Here is an 18,613-nt window from a genome sequence, read left to right as displayed (position 1 = left end):
GCCTTATTATTGGACCATGCTGGTCATTTTATGAACATTTGAACATCTTGGCCATGTTCTGTTATAATCTCCACCCGGCACAGCCAGAAGAGGACTGGCCACCCCACATAGCCTGGTTCCTCTCTAGGTTTCTTCCTAGGTTTTGGCCTTTCTAGGGAGTTTTTCCTAGCCACCGTGCTTCTACACCTGCATTGCTTGCTGTTTGGGGTTTTAGGCTGGGTTTCTGTACAGCACTTTGAGATATCAGCTGATGTACGAAGGGCTATATAAATAATTTTGATTTATCATGGTTTGAACGACGTGCGTAATTCCAGTCCAAATAATACAGTATAATACAATACAGTACACACTCAAAAAGATTAGCCTAAGGGAGATAGTTTCATTTTACTAGCTACAACTATTTGGGCGTTTTTGGGTTTGGGTTCATTAAATGTGGTTAATGTAGGGCTCATTAAATGTATTTAATATATGGTTCGTCAGGCTCAGGTAGCATCAGGTTTTAATCTTCATGCTGATCAAAGCTCTAATCAAATCCAGACATATTTATATTCTTTATTGTCACGTTCGTTATAAGGATCGGACCAAGGCGCAGCGTGGCATGTGTACATTCTTATTTATTTAAAGAATGAACACTGAACAAACTAACAAAATAACAAAACGAAACGTGAAGCTATACAAACGAGTGCTGACAGGCAACTACACATAGACAAGATCCCACAAACACCAAAGGGAAATGGCTACCTAAATATGATCCCCAATCAGAGACAACGATAAACAGCTGTCTCTGATTGGGAACCATATCAGGCCAACATAGAATTACAAAAACCCCTAGACCTACAAAACCCTAGACATACAAAAACCCTAGACAATACAAAACTAGCGTACCCACCCTAGTCACACCCTGACCTAAACAAATTATAAAGAAAACAGAGATATTTTAGGTCAGGGCATGACAATACCCTCCCCCCCCAAAGGTGCGGACTCCCGGCCGCAAACCTGAACCTATAGGGGAGGGTCCGGGTGGGCATCTACCCTCGGTGGCGGTTCCGTTTCTGGACATAACCTGCCCTCTTTACGCTGATCCCTCGGCCTTTGTAGAACCGGACCGTGGATCATCGCCGGAGGCCCCGGACTGGGAACTGTCGCCGGAGACCCCGGACTGGGAACTGTCGCCGGAGACCCCAGACTGGGAACCGTCGCCGGAGACCCCGGACTGGGAACCGTCGCCGGAGGCCCCGGACTGGGAACCGTCGACGGAGGCCCCGGACTGGGAACCGTCGCCGGAGGCTCCGGACTGGGAACCGTCGCCGGAAGCTCCGGACTGGGAACCGTCGCCGGAAGCTCTGGACTGGGAACCGTCGCCGGAAGCTCTGGACTGGGAACCGTCGCCGGAAGCTCTGGACTGGGAACCGTCGCCGGAAGCTCTGGACTGGGAACTGTCGCCGGAAGCTCTGGACTGGGAACTGTCGCCGGAAGCTCTGGACTGGGAACTGTCGCCGGAAGCTCTGGACTGGGAACTGTCGCCGGAAGCTCTGGACTGTGGAGCCGCACTGGAGACCTGATGCGTGGTGTCGGCACTGGTGGTACCGGGATGTAGACATGCATCTCAGGGCGAGTGCGGGGAGCAGGCACAGGACGTACTGGACTGTGGAGGCGCACTGGAGGCCTGGTGCGTGGGACCGGTACAGGTGGCACCAGGTTAAAGACACGCACCTCAGGGCGAGTGCGAGGAGCAGGCACAGGACGTACAGGGCTCTGGAGGCGCACTGGAGGCCTGGTGCGTGGGACCGGTACAGGTGGCACCAGGTTAAAGACACGCACCTCAGGGCGAGTGCGAGGAGCAGGCACAGGACGTACAGGGCTCTGGAGGCGCACTGGAGGCCTGGTGCGTGGGACCGGTACAGGTGGCACCAGGTTAAAGACACGCACCTCAGGGCGAGTGCGAGGAGCAGGCACAGGACGTACAGGGCTCTGGAGGCGCACTGGAGGTCTGGTGCATGGTGCCGGCACTGGTGGTACCGGACTGGTGACACGCACCTCAGGGCGAGCGAGGGGAGCAGGCACAGGACGCACTGGACTGTGCAGGCGCACTGGAGATCTGGAGCGTAGAGCTGGCACAATGCGTCCTAACTGGATGCTCACTTGAGCCCGGCAAGTGCGGGGCGCTGGCACAGGACGCACTGGGTTGTGCAGACGCACCGGAGACACAGTGCGCTGAGCCGGCGCAGGATATCCTGGTCCAAGGAGGTGTACTGGAGACCAGGAGCACTGAGCCGGTACCATCCGTCCTGGATGGCACCATCCGCCCGGAAAATGCGAGGAGCTGGAATAGAGCGCACCGGACTATGAATGCGAACTGGAAACACTGTGCGCGTAACACGGTGTCTGCCCAGTCACACGCTCCCCACAATAAGCACGAAGAGTTGGCTCAGGTCTAACCCCTGACTCTGCCAGGTCTAACCCCTGACTCTGCCAGTTCTAACCCCTGACTCTGCCAGGTCTAACCCCTGACTCTGCCAGGTCTAACCCCTGACTCTGCCAGGTCTAACCCCTGACTCTGCCAGGTCTAACCCCTGACTCTGCCAGTTCGTTATAAGGATCGGACCAAGGTGCAGCGTCGTATGCGTACATTCTTATTTATTTAAAGAATGAACACTGAACAAACTAACAAAATAAAACGTGAAGCTATACAAACGAGTGCTGACAGGCAACTACACATAGACAAGATCCCACAAACACCAAAGGGAAATGGCTACCTAAATATGATCCTCAATCAGAGACAACGATAAACAGCTGTCTCTGATTGGGAACCATATCAGGCCAACATAGAATTACAAAAACCCCTAAACCTACAAAACCCTAGACAATACATACAAATATGTATGTATGTATGTATGTATGTATGTATGTATGTATGTATGTATGTATGTATGTATGTATGTATGTATGTATGTATGTATGTATGTATGTATGTATGTATGTATGTATGTATGTATGTATGTATGTATGTATGTATGTATGTATGTATGTATGTATGTATGTATGTATGTGTGTATGTATGTGTGTATGTATGTGTGTATGTATGTATGTGTGTATGTATGTGTGTATGTATGTGTGTATGTATGTGTGTATGTATGTATGTGTGTATGTATGTATGTGTGTGTGTGTATGTGTGTGTGTATGTGTGTATGTGTGTGTGTGTGTGTGTATGTATGTGCATGCATGCATGTACAGTGCATTCGGAAAGTATTCAGACCCCTTGACTTTATCATAGAAAGGGTCTGAATACTTATGTAAATAAGGTATTTCTGTTTTTTATTTTTAATAAATTTCCCCCAAATATCTAAAAACCTGTTTTCGCTTTGTCATTATTGTGATATTGTGTGTTTTAAAAAAAGAAGCAATTTTGGAATAAAGTTGTAATATTACAAATGTGGAAAAAGTCAAGGGGTCTGAATACTTTCCCAAAGCACTGTATCTCAACGATGGATGACACAACTCAGTCTCCCATACATACATTACCTGCAAAGAACACAGTCTTCTCCTCCAGTGGGTTCTCATAGGCAGCGTCGATGGTGACCGGGAGCTCAGGCCAGTAGGTGGCTACCAGCATGGGACCTGAAGGCTTGCCCCGGAAGTTGGTTGACCTGAATATGAACCTGATAGAGAGAGCAGAGAGAGGAGTTACCTCTGGTTCAAATCATGTAAGAGGGTGCAGAGAGGAGAGGAGAGGAGAGGAGAGAGGGGAGAAAAGGGGGGGGCAGTTGAAGGGAGAGTAGAGGACAGTGGGGAAGAGAGGAGAGTGGGGAAGGGGAGAGGAGAGGAAAGATGGGAGAGAAACAGCGAGAAAGGGGTGAAGGAAAAAGGGAAGGAAAGAGCGGCGAGTAGAAAAGAGGGGAAGAGAGAGAGGAGAGGAGGGAAGGGGGAAGAGAGGGAGAGGGAAAGAGAGGGGAGAGGGAAAGAGAGGGGAGAGGGAAGAGGGGAAAGAGAGGGGGAAAGAGGGAAAGGGAGAGGAGGGAAGAGGGAAGAGAGAGAAGGAGAGGGGAAAGAGAGAGGGGGAAGAAAGAGGGGAAGGGAGGGAAAGAGAGGGAGAGGAGGGAAGAGGGAAGAGGGGAAGGGGGGAGAGAGGGAGAGGAGGGAAAGGGAAGGGAAGAGAGAGAGGAGGGAAGAAAGAGGGGAAGGAGGGAAGAGGGAGATGAGGGAAGGGGAAAGAGAGGAGGGAAGAGGAGGGGAGAAGGATAAGAGAGAGGAGAGGAGGGAAGGGGGAAAGAGAGGGGAGAAGGATAAGAGAGAGGAGAGGAGGGAAGGGGGAAAAGAGAGGGGGAAGGATAAGAGAGGAGGAGGGAAGAGAGGGAGGGAAAGAGGGAAAGAGGGGGAGAAGGATAAGAGAGAGGAGAGGAGGGAAGAGGGGAAGGAGGGAAGAAAGAGAGGGAGAGGGGGGAAGGGGAAAGAGAGAGGAGAGGGAGGGAAGGGGGAAAGAGAGAGGGGAGGGAAGGATAAGAGAGAGGAGAGGGAGGGAAGGGGGGAAGAGGGAAAGAGAGAGGGGAGAAGGATAAGAGAGAGGAGAGGAGGGAAGGGGGAAAGAGAGGGGAGAAGGATAAGAGAGAGGAGAGGAGGGAAGGGGGAAAGAGAGGGGAGAAGGATAAGAGAGAGGAGAGGAGGGAAGGGGGAAAGAGAGGGGAGAAGGATAAGAGAGAGGAGAGGAGGGAAGGGGAAAGAGAGAGGGGAGAGGAGGGAAGTGGGAAAGAGAGGGGAGAGGGGGGAAGAGGGAAAGAGAGAGGAGAGGAGGGAAGAGGGAAAGAGAGAGAGGAGAGGAGGGAAGAGGGAAAGAGAGAGGAGAGAGGAGGGAAGAGGGAAAGAGAGAGGAGAGAGGAGGGAAGAGGGAAAGAGAGAGGGGAGAAGGATAAGAGAGAGGAGAGGAGGGAAGGGGGAAAGAGAAGGACAGTACGAGATGTGAGAGGGGAAAGTAAGGGGGAAAGAGAGAGAGGGGCAGTGAGTGAGAGGGAGAGTTTCAGCAGCTCAGGCAGCGAAGCCACAATAGCCTGATTCATTCAGCATCTGGTTCTCGTTAGGACCGGGGTTTATAGAAGCCAGGGGAACAAGACCCATCTTGCACAGATTTCTAACAGGCAGCTGCATGAGCAACAACAGCAGCAGCAGCTCCACAAGTCTTGTCCATTGACCTATTTTTCAAAGAGACATATATTTCTCAGATAGATAAAGCCTGTAAATGGTTATAAAATGCTATGCAGATATGGAGAAAGTAGTCATATGATGATCTGCTATAGCAATCTATTCAAGGTTGAGGTATGTTGAATTAGTCCCACAAAACAAGCCAACCTGACCCTAAATCAAACAGGAAGACAATCCATGTCCACCTCTGATTGTGAGATAACAGGAAATTGTATATCTGGGTAACAGAGATTTCATCATTTCACTCAATCTTGTCACATTCTGGATGCATATGTAATACACTTCCTGCATAAGATGCAGCCAGAGAGGTTAGAGAAACCTAGCTAGCAGGGCTGTCTGTGTTCAGTGTCTCGATCCCATACAGGTTCACCTCATTACCGGCCAAACCTACCATGATTGGGAGTTCCGTAGGGCGGTGCACAATTGCCCCAGCGTCGTCTGGGTTTGGCCGGTATAGGCCATCATTGTAAATAAGAATTTGTTCTTAACTGATTTGCCTAGTTAAATAAAGGTTAAATATATACATTTGTTAAAATCACTAGGCCAGTGAACAGTGACAGTGAACAGTGGGTTCAGTTCAGTGGATTATTCTGCAGACTTCCCACCCAGCCCTGTGCTGAGCCATTGACTGTAAATAAGGTGCTGAGCACACAGTGAAGTTAGACCACCAGCATGTCTTACTCATCCTTCATGTCCAGATCTGCTTTCCATCAACATGCTGAGACAGGAGAGATGAGAGAGAGGATTCTACCTACACCAGAGAGATGAGAGAGAGGATTCTACCTACACCAGAGAGATGAGAGAGAGGATTCTACCTACACCAGAGAGAGAGGATTCTACCTACACCAGAGAGAGAGGATTCTACCTACACCAGAGAGATGAGAGAGAGGATTCTACCTACACCAGAGAGATGAGAGAGAGGATTCTACCTACACCAGAGAGAGAGGATTCTACCTACACCAGAGAGATTAGAGAGAGGATTCTACCTACACCAGAGAGATGAGAGAGAGGATTCTACCTACACCAGAGAGATGAGAGAGAGGATTCTACCTACACCAGAGAGATGAGAGAGAGGATTCTACCTACACCAGAGAGATGAGAGAGGATTCTACCTACACCAGAGAGATTAGAGAGAGGATTCTACCCACACCAGAGAGATTAGAGAGAGGATTCTACCCACACCAGAGAGATTAGAGAGAGGATTCTACCTACACCAGAGAGATTAGAGAGAGGATTCTACCTACACCAGAGAGATTAGAGAGAGGATTCTACCTACACCAGAGAGATGAGAGAGAGGATTCTACCTACACCAGAGAGATTAGAGAGGATTCTACCTACACCAGAGAGATTAGAGAGGATTCTACCTACACCAGAGAGATTAGAGAGAGGATTCTACCTACACCAGAGAGATTAGAGAGAGGATTCTACCTACACCAGAGAGATTAGAGAGAGGATTCTACCTACACCAGAGAGATTAGAGAGAGGATTCTACCTACACCAGAGAGATTAGAGAGAGGATTCTACCCACACCAGAGGGATCTGCTCTCAAAAAAGTGTTAGCTGGGTGACAACACTTTTAAACTGATGCACACTGTGTCCAGTCTAGTAGCCCTCCATACTCCAGACATTACATTGACCCATTAGACTGGTGACTGCCCTCCAGACATTACATTGACCCACTAGACTGGTGACTGCCCTCCAGACATTACATCTGTGACTTCCCTATTTATCTGTCTCTGTATTTTCACTGCTGCCTAAAAATAGGGAGAAGCAGAACAAAACAAAACGGATGTACACAGAAATGAATATCCTAATGGGTCCTAGGCTATTTTTATTAACCTTGACATTGGTTGACAGCTCCATGAAAACATGTTTTTGTCTGAGGAAACAAAACACCAATAACTTTAGTAGTCTCTATCCTAATCTTTGCTTATTGACTTGAGTCTCTCCACTCCTCACTCTTTGTCTCTATATTGAGTCTCTCCACTCCTCACTCTTTGTCTCTATATTGAGTCTCTCCACTCCTCACTCTTTGTCTCTATATTGAATCTCTCCTCACTCTTTGTCTCTATATTGAATCTCTCCTCACTCTTTGTCTCTATATTGAATCTCTCCATTCCTCACTCTTTGTCTCTATATTGAATCTCTCCTCACTCTTTGTCTCTATATTGAATCTCTCCTCACTCTTTGTCTCTATATTGAATCTCTCCTCACTCTTTCTCTCTATATTGAATCTCTCCTCACTCTTTCTCTCTATATTGAATCTCTCCTCACTCTTTGTCTCTATATTGAATCTCTCCTCACTTTCTCTCTATATTGAATCTCTCCTCACTCTTTCTCTCTATATTGAATCTCTCCTCACTTTCTCTCTATATTGAATCTCTCCGCACTCTCACTCCTCTGATCCATGGCTCTGATAGCTAAACCATCTGGTGACCTAGAGCCAACAATGAATAACTAGGGACCAAAGTCATCCCACCACTGAAACCTGAGATACAGCCTAACTGGCCCTCTGAGTCCAGATATCTTGCAGCTATGGGTTTGGTATTGTAACTCCTCCATAGAGATGTCGGATCTTAATTTGACCACTCTTTTGTTGATGTGAATTGTCCTGCACAGCAGTTTATTCAAGTTTTAAAAAGGCTTCTAAAGTTTGTAATTTCCACTTTAACATTCGAATTTGCACAAACTTAAAAAGTATCAACCCCTACAAAAAAAATCCATTAATTATGATCCACATTTAACATTTACATTTAAGTCATTTGGCAGACGCTCTTATCCAGAGCGACTTACAAATCCACATAATTACTCACATTTCCTTTTGCTTCAGGATTATTTCCTTACTACAGCAAACTGGCTCAAATTAAGATCCTTCAGCCGTAACTCCCTCCGTAATGGCATTTCCCTCCATCTGAGAGATACACCCCATAATTATAGCTATCAGTGAATATGTGTCATTGTTAATGATATCATGGTATATGTGATATCTAGAACTAGAACACCGCAAATCATTTTGAATGAGACAATGAACTTGCTGATGAGGAAATGGAGAATCTCTCCTAGAATCCCCAGGTCCAGTGTCTTGGCCACAACACATCACTGTATAGGTATTCTGCTAGCTTTTATCATGGTGGCTGGATATCTTGTGGATTTGGATTCTCTAGGATGTTTGAGCAGCAGACAACAGATGATATACCTAAAAAATAACCAAACTAACCCAATCAGAGATATGACTTACAGGCATAGTCAAATCATTTCTAAACTAACTATTGAGAGAAATTCTACTGTTAAAACCATACTCTGGTTTTCATTGGCAGTCCTCCCTCCTTTAACAGTTAATATTATGCTGACACGTGGACTGGTCTGCTCCAATGACTAACCACAGAGTCTAAAATAAGAGTCTTCAGGTTATATGTTCTTTCTGCCTGTTTCCTGTAGACAGATCAGTGGTCAGTTTGGCAACATGCTTTTTGAGAAGATCAAACAAAAGTGAAGTCAAACACGACACTGTTTATACAGTAGTTTATAGTCCACAGAACAGCCTTCAGCATGATGTTTGTCCCTGTTCCCTGAACAGTGTTAATGCATGGTGAACCACAGCGAGTAAAGACTCAACGCTTAACTAAAGCAGGACTCCATGAACTAAAGCAGGACTCCATGAACTAAAGCAGGACTCCATGAACTAAAGCAGGACTCCATGAACTAAAGCAGGACTCCATGAACTAAAGCAGGACTCCATGAACTAAAGCAGGACTCCATGAACTAAAGCAGGACTCCATGAACTAAAGCAGGACTCCATGAACTAAAGCAGGACTCCATGAACTAAAGCAGGACTCCATGAACTAAAGCAGGACTCCATGAACTAAAGCAGGACTCCATGAACTAAAGCAGGACTCCATGAACTAAAGCAGGACTCCATGAACTAAAGCAGGATTCCATGAACTAAAGCAGGATTCCATGAACTAAAGCAGGATTCCAGGATTCCATGAACTAAAGCAGGATTCCATGAACTAAAGCAGTATTCCATGAACTAAAGCAGGATTCTATGAACTAAAGCAGGATTCTATGAACTAAAGCAGGATTCTATTAACGAAAGCAGGATTCTATTAACGAAAGCAGGATTCTATGAACTAAAGCAGGAATTGTAAGCATGATTTGAGGGTGGTTTCCCTCCAGCCCCAGATTGACGGTGTGCAGGGGGCAAAGCCAGGCAGGCTGAATGACTGCAGTCTTTTGAGTCCAAAAAGTCTACTTGTTTGCTTTGGACACCGTTCCAAGTCAGCAATGACAGCTATATAGTAAAGCTCACCTTAAAACCTTGAAGGCCAAAAGATGTGGCGGCAAAGTCTGAGAAGGAACATAGAAATGTCCAATGAATCCTAATCTAAACCTGCTTTTCACTCAACATTTTGTCATTTGGATTGCATGCAATTGCTTATTGTTTGGGTTGAAATTGTTCCTAACATAATTTGTCCCAGACAGGATTAATCTGTTGTGGTGAAGAGTTTCAGAGGGAAAGTACACTGAGTCATGGAAAGCTGAGAATGAACCACAACAGATAATGTAAGATGGAGAGATACAGAAAGCCTATTCCTTTTCTCCTTTTCTACACTACATAGGACAATCCCAGTTGAAGTCTGTACCCTGTACTGTACAGTAGGCAATGGTTTACAATCTTAATAACAGGCAGCCATTTTGGTTTACCATAGTTGATACAGGATTGTGAGAGTGGTTATTATTACCAGTTGATTCATAACTTTTTACTTATCACAGCATGGGATAAGCATTAGAGCTCAGACAAACAGAGAACACCACCCCCTTCATTCAAAGAAAACACCCGATTGCCAAGAGAAAAGAATGCATTGTGAGACCAAAAAAAGCCCCCTATTAAACTACCCATTGTTTGTGGTGAAATGATTTAGTTGTGGATTGTTAGGTCTAACTTGTGGACTGGTCTGCTCCAATGACTAACCACATTCTTAAAATATAAGTCTTCAGGTTATATGTTCTTTCTGCCTGTTTCATGTAGACAGATCAGTGGTCAGATTGGCAACATGCTTTTTGAGAAGACCAAACAAAAGTGGATTACCTACAAGTCAAATGTTGCTCTAACCATTGGAGATCAGAAGTAATACTGTAGAATCCCCTGTAAATCACTTACCTGTCCTTGAAGAAGAAGGTCTCTCCTCTGATCTGGGCCACAGCATCAAACACCACAGGTTCATTACAGATGTCCATAGGAGTGACTGGGCCCTGGGTGGGAGGCACAGGCTTGTCTGTACCAGTACCTGAGAGGAAAAGGAGAGGCAACATGGTGAGCATTGAGTAGATGAGATTGATATCCTTCAACAAGGAGAAATGCATTCGTTACCTGCAGGACATTCACCAAAGCACTCTGGTTATGAACAGCGGGTGAAGTCATGGTTACACGTTATTTTAAAAGGTACCTACATAATGACTTCATAACACATTCATAACCCATACATAACCCATAAGCAGTACATAAGAATTTCAAACTGACCATAGAGCTCCTGGATGCCCTTGATGTCATCGTTGGACAGTCTAAAGTTCTTGGTGAAGGTGTACATGGGGGCCATCAGAGCACCAGGGTCCTGGGAGTGCTCCAAGCCCAGGGCGTGGCCAAACTCATGGGCCGCAACCAGGAACAGACTGTAGCCTGGACAACACCAATAGGAGTGAGAGACACAGCAAGGGTAGTGGTTAAAGCATTGGACTAGTAACCGAAAGGTTGCAAGTTCAAGTCCCCGAGCTGACAAGGTACAAATCTGTCGTTCTACCTCTGAACAGGCAGTTAACCCACTGTTCCTAGGCCATTATTCTTAACTGACTTGCCTAAAGGTAAAAAATATATATATATTAAAAGCATAACAAGTCAAGTTATATTCAGGTGAATGAAAATAGTTTCCATGTTGGGAAATTCCTGTTGGCCACTTTCCCTTCATTCTGCATAGACAATGACTGAATACAATAATGAATAAAACAGAATAATAATACAAATGATTCAAATAAATATGAATTGTCATTGTCCACTAAACTGCTAAAAATACCAACAAACAAGCATAATGTCAAAGGTCATCGATGACATATTTACCTTGATCAGGACAGAAGCCCCACTTGCGGTCGTCGTCGTAGCTCTTGGTGGAGGCGCACCACATCTTACCGTCGCTACGTCCAGAGGCGGTGCAACTGTCATAAGTGTCTCCAAGGAACGTGAAGGGGAACACACAGGGGGAACCCTCAGAGTTTCCTCCAACGGTGGACATGGCTGCATGGGTGAACAAAATACATATTTCAGGACCAAATGGACTTTTCTTTGTGTGCCAATGAGGTCGTGCTAAAAGTGATCAACTTGATTTGGGTTGAATTTCTAAATGGATTTACTTGAGAAACTACCATGACTGTAATGACATTGACATCAGATGTATTTTGTATCTACGGTATATCCAAAACAAAACCAAATACTACTCTCCAAAAAGAGGCTTTTCTTTTCCTGCATGATAATATTATATTATATCTGGGATCTGGGTTGGTTCAGCACAATACTGGGCCTGTGTAGTTTAAGCAGCCTGTTTCTTATCCAGTGCTTCTTACACACAAGGCTACACTGCACGCCAGCATTCCCAACCAATTAGAACCAGATGAAAACCTCAGCCTTAACCCCCCCCCCCTCTCTCCCTCCGCATATCCCACTTTCTCGACTCTACCCCAAACCCCTGAGCCAGCCCCACTGACACAATGGAAAATAACCCCCGCCAGCAGCCACTCAGTAAAATACTTTTACATTCATTCAGGAGACGAGCTGCTGCTGGAAACCATACGTCTGGAACATTATAATATTCTCCTACACCAATACATGGAGGCCTCAGCACAGCACACCTTGACTAATAAATGCAAGCACCCACACTAGTGATGCGCAGGTTGACTCATAACCTGCAGTCCCGGGAGGATGGGTTTAGGGTCATTAAATATTGTGTGGCTGAAGGGTGGGTGGGTAGACGGGTGAGTTGAATAAAGAGAAACAATACCTTAGAAAATCCATGAATGTATAATTCTTGTGCAATACAGTGCCTTGCGAAAGTATTCGGCCCCCTTGAACTTTGCGACCTTTTGCCACATTTCAGGCTTCAAACATAAAGATATAAAACTGTATTTTTTTGTGAAAAATCAACAACAAGTGGGACACAATCATGAAGTGGAACGACATTTATTGGATATTTCAAACTTTTTTAACAAATCAAAAACTGAAAAATTGGGCGTGCAAAATTATTCAGCCCCCTTAAGTAAATACTTTGTAGCGCCACCTTTTGCTGCGATTACAGCTGTAAGTCGCTTGGGGTATGAGAGAGACTGACATTTTTTCCCATTCCTCCTTGCAAAACAGCTCGAAGTCAGTGAGGTTGGATGGAGAGCATTTGTGAACAGCAGTTTTCAGTTCTTTCCACAGATTCTCGATTGGATTCAGGTCTGGACTTTGACTTGGCCATTCTAACACCTGGATATGTTTATTTTTGAACCATTCCATTGTAGATTTTGCTTTATGTTTTGGATCATTGTCTTGTTGGAAGACAAATCTCCGTTCCAGTCTCAGGTCTTTTGCAGACTCCATCAGGTTTTCTTCCAGAATGGTCCTGGATTTGGCTCCATCCATCTTCCCATAAATTTTAACCATCTTCCCTGTCCCTGCTGAAGAAAAGCAGGCCCAAACCATGATGCTGCCACCACCATGTTTGACAGTGGGGATGGTGTGTTCAGGGTGATGGGCTGTGTTGCTTTTACGCCAAACATAACGTTTTGCATTGTGGCCGAAAAGTTCAATTTTGGTTTCATCTGACCAGAGCACCTTCTTCCACATGTTTGGTGTGTCTCCCAGGTGGCTTGTGGCAGACTTTAAACAACACTTTTTATGGATATCTTTAAGAAATGGCTTTCTTCTTGCCACTTCCATAAAGGCCAGATTTGTGCAATATACGACTGATTGTTGTCCTATGGACAGAGTCTCCCACCTCAGCTGTAGATCTCTGCAGTTCATCTAGAGTGATCATGGGCATCTTGCCTGCATCTCTGATCAGTCTTCTCCTTGTATGAGCTGAAAGTTTAGAGGGACGGCCAGGTCTTGGTAGATTTACAGTGGTCTGATACTCCTTCCATTTCAATATTATTGCTTGCACAGTGCTCCTTGGGATGTTTAAAGCTTGGGAAATATTTTTGTATCCAAATCCGGCTTTAAACTTCTTCACAACAGTATCTCGGACCTGCCTGGTGTGTTCCTTGTTCTTCATGATGCTCTCTGTGCTTTTAACGGACCTCTGAGACTATCACAGTGCAGGTGCATTTATACGGAGACTTGATTACACACAGGTATTTGTATTTATCATCATTAGTCATTTAGGTCAACATTGGATCATTCAGAGATCCTCACTGAACTTCTGGAGAGAGTTTGCTGCACTGAAAGTAAAGGGGCTGAATAATTTTGCACGCCCATTTTTTCAGTTTTTGATTTGTTAAAAAAGTTTGAAATATCCAATAAATGTCGATCCACTTCATGATTGTGTCCCACTTGTTGTTGATTCTTCACAAAAAAATACAGTTTTATATCTTTATGTTTAAAGCCTGAAATGTGGCAAAAGGTCGCAAAGTTCAAGGGGGCCGAATACTTTTGCAAGGCACTGTATATATAGGTTACACTGAGGTTTTTCTTTGATTATTTTAGGCTATCTGGTGCATAAGCCTAAGCTTCAGGGCTTAACTGTACGTGTGCCAAAAAGCCTACACCGCCAATCACCAAATAATGCCTTTGGGAATGGACAGAAAGCCAAATATTGCCTTTGGGAATGGACAGAAAGCCAAATAATGCTTTTGGGAATGGACACAAAGCCCAATAATGCTTTTGGGAATGGGCACAAAGCCCAATAATGCTTTTGGGAATGGGCACAAAGCCAAATAATGCTTTTCTTAATGGGCAGAAAAAGTTTGCGTCAATACACAGAGACAAAAAAGACATTGTCGTAGTTGAATTCAATGAGACAAAAGCTGCGAAAGAAGAACTGAAAACAAATAGGAGGGAGGGCCAGAAAAGTCTGGTTCAGAAAATATTTGGTGAAGTGGTAAGAGAGGATTATAGCAGTACCAGCTACGTTATGTGTGATGATTGTGAGGTGGTACACAAATTCCACAGCCACAAGACGGGACTTCAAATAGGCCTATGGCATGTCAAGGGAACTGTAGCCTACTGTTCAGATTGGTTAATGGAAACTGAAATCTGGACACTGACTGTAGGTCTATAACCTCTCACATAGCCTTAAAAATAACTCCTGCAGAATTAAGCATTTCTTGCAATTCCTTTTACCTCTTGGCTTGGTTTTTGCTCTGACATGCACTGTCAACTGTGGGACGTTATATAGACAGGTGTGTGCCTTTCCAAATAATGTCCAATCAACTGAATTTACCACAGGTAGACTCCAATAAAGTTGTAGAAACATCTCAAGGATGGTCAATTGAAACAGGACGCACCTGAGCTCAATTTCAACCGTTCAAAAGTTTGGGGTCACTTAGAAATGTCCTTGTTTTTGAAAGAAAATAACATTTTTTGTCCATTAAAATAACATCAAATTGGTCAGAAATACAGTGTAGACATTGTTGTAAATGTAAATGTTAATGACTATCGTAGCTGGAAATGAGCTAATCCAAGTTTATCATTTTAAAAGGCTAACTGATCATTAGAAAACCCTTTTGCAATTATGTTAGCACAGCTGAAAACTGTTGTTCTGATTAAAGAAGCAATAAAACTGGCCTTCTTTAGACTAGTTGAGTATCTGGAGCATCAAATCAAAGTTTATTTGTCAGGTCTACAACAAGTGTAGTAGACCTTACAGTGAAATGCTTACTTACAGGCTCTAACCAACAGTACAAAAAAGGTATTAGGTGAACAATAGGTAGGTAAAGAAATAAAACAACAGTAATAAGACAGTGAAAAATAACAGTAGCGAGGCTATATACAGTAGCGAGGCTGTATACAGTAGCGAGGCTATATACAGTAGCGAGGCTATATACAGTAGCGAGGCTACATACAGACACCGGTTAGTCGGGCTGATTGAGGTAGTATGTACATGTAGATATGGTTAAAGTGACTATACATATATGATACCCAGAGAGTAGCAGTAGCGTAAAAGAGGGGTTGGCGGTTTGGGGGTGGCGGGACACAATGCAGATAGCCCGGTTAGCCAATGTGCGGGGGCACTGGTTGGTCGGGCCAATTGAGGTAGTATGTACATGAATGTATAGTTAAAGTGACTATGCATATATGATAAACAGAGAGTAGCAGCAGCGTAAAATAGGGATTTGGGGGAGGCACACAATGCAAATAGTCCGGGTAGCCATTTGCTTACCTGTTCAGGAATCTTATGGCTTGGGGGTAAAAACTGTTTTACTCCCAAGCATTTGTAGGTTCGATTACAGGCTCAAAATTCCCAGAAAGACCTTACTTCTGAAATTCGTCAGTCTATTCTTGATCTGAGAAATTAATGCTATTCAGAAACTGGCAATAAACTGAAGATCTCGTACAACGCTGTGTACTACTCCCTTCACAGAACAGTGCAAACTGGCCCTAACCAGAATACAAAGAGGAGAGAGAGGCCCCAGTTCACAACTGAGCAAGAGGACAAGTACATTAGAGTGTCTAGTTTGAGAAACAGATGCCTCATAAGTCCTCAACTGGTAGCTTTATTAAATAGTACCTGCAAAACACCAGTCTCAATGTCAACAGTGAAGAGGTGACTCCGAGTTGCAAAGAAAAAAACATATCTCAGACTGGCCAATAAAAAGAAAGGATTAAGATGGGTAAAAGAACACAGACACTGGACAGAGAAAGATGTAGAAAAATGTGTTATGGACAGAGAAATCTAAGTTTGAGGTGTTCGGATCAACAAAGAAGAACATTTGTGAGACGCAGAAATAATGCTGGAGGAGTGTTTGATGCCATCTGTCAAGCATGGTGGAGGCAATGTTTTTTTATTTTACCTTTCTTTAACTAGGCAAGTCAGTTAAGAACAAATTCTTATTTTCAATGACAGCCTAGGAACAGTGGGTTAACTGCCTGTTCAGGGGAAGAACAACAGATATGTACCTTGTCAGCTCAGGGGTTTGAACTTGCAACCTTTTGGTTACTAGTCCAACACACTAACCACTAGGCTATCCTAGTGGACCTGTGATGGTCTGGGGGTGCTTTGGTGGTGGTGAAGTGGGAGATTTGTACAGGGTAAAAGGGATCTTGAAGAAGGAAGGCTAATCATTTTGCAATGCCATGCCATACCCTGTGGACGGCTCTTAATTGGAGCCAATTTCCTCCTACAACAGGACAATGACCCAAAGCATAGCTCCAAACTATGCAAGAACTATTTAGGGAAGAAGCAGTCAGCTGGTATTATGTCTATAATGGAGTGGTCAGCACAGTCACCGGATCTCAACCCTATTGAGCTGTTGTGGGAACAGCTTGACAGTAAGAAGTGCCCATCAAGCCAATCCAATTTGTGGGAGGTGCTTCAGGAAGCATGGGGTGAAATCCTTTCAGATTACCTCAACAAATTGTCAACTAGAATGTCAGAGGTCTGCAATGCTGTAATTGCTGCAAATGGAGGATTCTTTGACGAAAGCAATGTTTGAAGGACACAATTATTATTTAAATTAAAAATCATTATTTTTAACCTCGTCAACGTCTTGACTATATTTCCTATTAGTTTTGCAACTCATTTCATGTATGAAATGACCCCAAACTTTTGAATAGTAGTGTACGTAAATAAGGTATTTCAGATTTTTATTTTTAATACATTTGCACAAAATTCTAAAACCCTTTTTTCGCTTTGTCATTATGGGGTAAATATATATATATATTTTTAAATAAGGCTGTAACGTTACAAAATGTGTGCACTGTATAATGACAGCTACATGTATCTAATTATAGACAAGTTGGCTAACAAATAGCCCACCAAAATGTTGTAAATTATAAGCAGACACATTTCTAAATCAGGCGGTTGGGAATAGGTTAATAGCAATAGTGGGCGGGTGAAGAAACAGCTGACCCGTGCACCACTAACACACACACACAACCTGGCTCAAGTACAATTGAAAGCACACATATTTCAATATAATCCTCAGATTAAGGTTTCCATGCAACAGTTAGGTCTGTTGGACACATCAGTGCCCTTAGCTGTTTGGGTTTAACACAGCTGATGAGGCTTGTATGCTATAGGGAATGAGAGACACCTTTGGGCTTGGGCAGTATGAACTGGGAACCCACCTGTTTCAGGGCAGAACCCGTAGGACTTGTCATTGTCATAGTTCTCAGTCGTAGCACACCAGCGGTAGCCGTCGTCACGCCCCTGAGTGGTGCAACCATCATAGTTCTCCCCTTGGAACGTGAAGGGGAACTTACAGGGAGCTCCGTCCGCGTTTCCACCCAGGGTGAACAGCACTGTAACACAGGAAGTTGAAGGAATTATCTATACAGTTTACAGTAGGTTTCCATAATTTAATCAAATGCCATGGCAGTTACGTTGAGCCTGAGTTTGAGTGATTTCACAGACTCAATCTTAAGCTAACTGAACCGCAAAATCATTGTTTGTCAGGGTGTTACACATCTACTCTGTCCAGACTAAAATGTTTATTGCTACAGTATATCAGCAGTGTATAAAACTATCAACAAGAGAAATGTTTCACAAGATTTCACTGAGTACGCCATTTTCTCAAGATCAAAGGATAACCAGTTAGGAAGTTTCATAAGACTGTTGGTCTCATATGAGTCGACTGTAAGCCTATATGTATCAATATGTCTTTGCGCTCATTTGTGGTGAGTCTATACCCTAATGTCAGTACCATGGACAGCAGCACAAACAGACAGACAAAAGGACTGATGAAAAGTTTCATGAATCTTGCCCAGCAACACAGAGAAGTGGGAGTATTTTATGACCCAGACAACAACACTAGTTTCCCAGAATGTACTCCCACCCACTTGGTCCCAGTCCAACAGCAACAAAGCTTCTTCTAACTAATCACAAACCTCTCATCTGGAGTAACTCCTGGCCAACTCCTCATCAGAAACTATAGCTAAAACACCACAATAGACGTTCCTCGAGGGACTGCTGAATGCAACACTCTTAACTTTATACAGTCCATGTAGATATCAAAATGCACACTATAACTGTTTTGCACAATACATTCACAGGAAGTCTTTAGAGGAAAAAGAAAAACACAGCCATGTTGGCTCCTACTCACACTCATGGGGACAGAAACCCAGGAAGTCTTTAAAGGAAAAAGAAAAACACAGTCATCTTGGCTCCTACTCACACTCATGGGGACAGAAACCCAGGAAGTCTTTAAAGGAAAAAGAAAAACACAGCCATCTTGG

At 44.2% G+C, this 18,613-nt stretch overlaps 1 protein-coding gene across 1 annotated transcript in view; it reads right to left on the bottom strand.

Annotated features, from left to right (window-relative positions):
* Nucleotides 1–18,613, bottom strand: part of LOC135551217 (72 kDa type IV collagenase-like) — a 40,499-nt gene that overhangs the window by 17,957 nt on the left and 3,929 nt on the right. The window contains exons 6-10 of the mRNA XM_064982543.1: nt 17,507–17,680; nt 11,306–11,479; nt 10,715–10,870; nt 10,355–10,481; nt 3,523–3,659 (exon numbers count right to left, since the gene is read on the bottom strand). Coding sequence (XP_064838615.1) covers nt 3,523–3,659; nt 10,355–10,481; nt 10,715–10,870; nt 11,306–11,479; nt 17,507–17,680 — 768 coding nt within the window. The remainder of the gene's footprint in view (nt 1–3,522; nt 3,660–10,354; nt 10,482–10,714; nt 10,871–11,305; nt 11,480–17,506; nt 17,681–18,613) is intronic.

The sequence above is a fragment of the Oncorhynchus masou genome, chromosome 1 (genome assembly GCF_036934945.1).
Source record: "Oncorhynchus masou masou isolate Uvic2021 chromosome 1, UVic_Omas_1.1, whole genome shotgun sequence".
Lineage (NCBI taxonomy): Eukaryota > Metazoa > Chordata > Actinopteri > Salmoniformes > Salmonidae > Oncorhynchus > Oncorhynchus masou.
The sequence above is the reverse complement of the archived record's forward strand: the minus strand, read 5'-3'. Positions and strand labels throughout refer to the sequence as shown.